The sequence below is a fragment of the Malaclemys terrapin genome, chromosome 7, assembly GCF_027887155.1.
Source record: "Malaclemys terrapin pileata isolate rMalTer1 chromosome 7, rMalTer1.hap1, whole genome shotgun sequence".
NCBI classification, from domain to species: Eukaryota; Metazoa; Chordata; order Testudines; family Emydidae; genus Malaclemys; species Malaclemys terrapin.
Window position 1 is genome coordinate 105,022,857 of NC_071511.1, and position 3,837 is coordinate 105,026,693.

The following is a 3,837-nucleotide window of genomic DNA, read 5'->3' on the forward strand; positions in this document are numbered from 1 at the left end:
CCTGAAAATGAAATGCCATCTCAAGAGATTACTTCCTGCTGAAGTCATTTTAGATAACTATATTAAAAATAAATTAGAGTGTAAACATAGGGCCTGATTCTTTTTCACAAATGGCCCTTTACACCTCTAGAGCAGTGTAAAGATGTCTTAAATTACATTTTAAGACCCTCTTTATATTACCAGAGTGGTGTAAAGTGGTCTTCATGTAAATGATAATCAGGCTAATAAAGTGAAGCTATGCCCTGCATTAACCATAAGGATATCTTTTAGACCAAAGATGAGCATATGTAGGATATAATGCTGCCATCCTCAAGATCGGTTGCATGTGTGCATGCTTTCAAAGCACAGAACTATTTTTGTGTTAATCAAGAGCAATCTGATTAAATCTGTAGTCTTACAAACGGGGAATTAACCAGCTGAAAACACATTTGTATCAATACAAAACTTTATGATATTGTAACTTTGAAAACAATGCCTGTACTGAACAATTTAATCTGCTTCACTTGGCTTGCACTATTTGAAATAAACATCTGTTTACATTATGAACATGCTGATACATTTGTCTCTTTTGGTTTTATCACAGAAATGCATTGCAAATTATTTTAAGCTCACAGTTAAATGTTAGATGCTAAAGTTGAGGATACTTTCTTGAGCAGTTATTTATTACTTTGCTCTTTGAAAGGAAGTTTTTTTAATTCCTGATCCAACTCCATTGCGAAAGGACCTTTTAATGAAAGACTTCTCCAGGAAAGGTTTTAGAAAAGTCAATTCTTCACTCCCGTCCAGCTTGGCTAAGCAGCTATTCAGCAGGATGAGACAGTAATCAGATTTCCTGGACAGCTGGCAATTCAAATAAAAAGGATTATTGCTCAGAAGATTAAAAAAATATATATCACAGATCAGAAAAGCCATAATTATGGATTTGCACATTTGCTGGGACTTGCCCACTGTAAATAGCAAAGCCGAAAGACAAAAAAATCATTTACAGTTAAAATGGCAAGGATTAACTATTATTTGTTTTGGATTAAAAGTATCCAAATTGGATGTTTTTATAGCTTTTCTGAAAATGCAAGTGGTATTTTACCTGTATAAAATTCTGATATTTCTATAGTTATATTTATGATCCGAAACATGTTATTTTCAATGCAGTACTAATGATGTTGTCTGTTGTGGCAGGTGACAGTCACTTTTCTCTAGAGTACAGTACACATTTGCCATTATAAAATAAGATTTTTCTATTAATAATGTAACAGCAATTTCACTACCATTTACATGAAATCTATTTAGTTTAAAAGACAGATATCACCAGAAATGGAAACATCAGTAATGCACAGCAGCTTTGGGGGTTTCTCTTTCACTATTACAGTTACAGTCCTGATTATGTTTCTTAATACTGACAAAAATATTTTTAATTATTTGCATTTAAGTAGTCTGGTATCTTTCTCTCCCCCTCCTCCCCTTTCTTTCTCTCACACATATACACTCAGAGCTTTTACTGTATCTTACAATTATAAAAATGTATAAAATACATACTGAGGGAGCCATAATTAGCTATATTTTCTATCCTCTCATATAGTAGTTACATAAAGCCTTTCATCCTATTACACTAGCAGTCAATAGGGGGTATCTATAGTACAATATACATACTGTATATGTCTATGTGTACATATCTTCAGATGTTTCATTAATGTTTGAGAAGTCACTAAATATAAAGCCATGAGGTGAAAATCTGGCTCCACTGAAGTCAATGGCAAAACTCCCATGGAATATTAGTATTGATCTGATAATTGTTTATAATAATACCATCTAATACTTAATAATATTCTCATTAATAGATCTCTAAACACTTAACAAAAGATGGGTATTATTATGATTTGCCTAAGGTCACCCAGTGAGTCTGAGGCAAATTCCCAGTAACACACCCCATCCACTGCATTACACAATCTCTCTGCTTATGGTTTTCTGACAAATGGAAATTATCCATTTTTATAAAAAAAAAAATTCTTCAAGAAGCATAAAGCAAGCAAATTCCATCTCGAGATTCTAGAGACACCACCGCAACCCATACAAGAATTTGAACTCATGGATAACAAGGTCATCATTCTGTTAATCTTATTTGAAAGTGAAAGGCATTGGGCATATATTAAACAATAAAAAAGCATTTGACATACTATATCATTGCCATAAAGAGAGCTGAAATGAAATATGGCTAGTCAAATAGCTCAAAATAGGTCTAAACAATATATAATCAAAGATGAAACAGGATTAAACAGTTACGCAAATAAAACATACACATAAAAATCAGAAGACTGATTGATGAAGATTAATTCAAACTTCACATCAACATAAAAAGAAAACAGACACAAGTAGATACTATTTGTAATGGAGATAGATTTAATTAATGAAAATCTGGTGATATAAAATACATGCCTGAAAGGGAAAAAAAAAGGAATCCCAACTAAGATCCCAAGAAATAATATTCTAGTTAAAAATAAATACAGCAAAATACTTTAAATAAAACTATATTCTAACATGGAAATTGAACATTGAACTACTTAATTACTATTTGGAGCAAGACATCTAATTCAGAACATGTTTGCATAATCTTTCATGGGGCACTTTATATAAAGTTTGATATTCTACTATAGTAATTTCCCCCATCCCAGACATCAAATATTGGTATGCACTACCTTTAAAATATCCTGTTTACTTCTACTTTAGAGAACTTTATTAAAATACATAGATACATAATATGGAGAAAATATTACTATTCATTCTATAGGCTGATGTTTTTTCCCCATTGGTTCTTTTTAATAAGACAACTACAATATTGCTTAGGAGTTATCCTTCGGCATACAAACCTATTAAGAATGCCTAACAGTTACAGAACTTTACAAATAGTAACTAATAACAGTATGAAGTAAATATGTGTTGTTATTTCTATTTTACAGATGGGGAAGCTAATATAGGGAGATGAAATAGAGGAAGTCAGTGTCAGAGCTCAATGCTTCCCATTCTCAGTCCCAGGGCTGAAACCAATGCATACGCTGCATCCCATGCACAAAAGCATAAACACTTCATGCCTAATAGATTCTTTTAGAGAGAATCCTGTCTACCTTGCTAGCAACTAATTCTTCATAACAAGGAACATTTGATAGTAATATTTATTCTACACCTTTAACATAAAAACAAGTTTGATCAAATAGTATTTAAAAATAATCCAACTAAATTTAACTAAAATGTCTATTTAAAATAAATGAAGTAGATGATGTTCAAAGATTAGCTTACCGTAGAAGGGACAGTTGGGTAACACCCCCACAGGTGCATTGTTGAGATCCAAATAATTAAAATGAAGTTTAATCTGAACAGACTGAAAGGAAAAACGCGAATTAGTTTAATTTTTTTAAAGGAAAACTTAATATATACATACATATACACCAATACAAACTTTCCAAAGATATAATATAAAATGCAATATCTTTACCTGATCATTTTTTTCTTTCAGCACTTACATGCAATTATGCAGTTTTAGTGCCAAATTTCTCGCATTTCCGATCAGTTCTTTCTTAGATGACCATTTTATACCAAGAGTTCAGGAGTGAAAATGTCATCAAATCCTATTTCAGTTTGACTGACTGGTCCTTGGTTGGCCTTTTATTCTTTTTAAATGGGAAAATGGCAAGAACACACTCTGCTGCCATTATAAAACTACCAATTGACTTCATTAAACGTGTTGCCATTAAAATGTCCTTCAAGTGAGCTTACATCCAGCCCATATTATCATGGACAAATGGTAAAAGGTCTCAAGATTTCCAAAAATTTATTTTAACAAGAGTT

The 3,837-nt window shown here is 31.9% G+C and overlaps 1 protein-coding gene across 1 annotated transcript; it reads right to left on the minus strand.

Moving 5' to 3' along the window:
* Nucleotides 1-596: 596 nt before the first annotated feature.
* NPS (neuropeptide S) lies at nt 597-3,432 on the minus strand. Its single transcript, XM_054033692.1, has 2 exons — nt 3,289-3,432; nt 597-840 (listed from the first exon to the last, which is right to left on the minus strand). Exons 1-2 carry the CDS (start codon nt 3,430-3,432, stop codon nt 664-666), a joined length of 321 nt encoding a protein of 106 aa, XP_053889667.1. The 3' UTR covers nt 597-663.
* Nucleotides 3,433-3,837: the final 405 nt, after the last annotated feature.

Bases quoted from the DNA above. Each gene is read 5' to 3' on its own strand.
- NPS (XM_054033692.1), bottom strand. From the start codon at position 3,432: ATGTATGTATATATTAAGTTTTCCTTTAAAAAAATTAAACTAATTCGC. The intron at 841-3,288 runs GTAAGCTAATCT...TTGAATTGCCAG, and splicing joins ACCCAACTGTCCCTTCTACG to CTGTCCAGGAAATCTGATTA.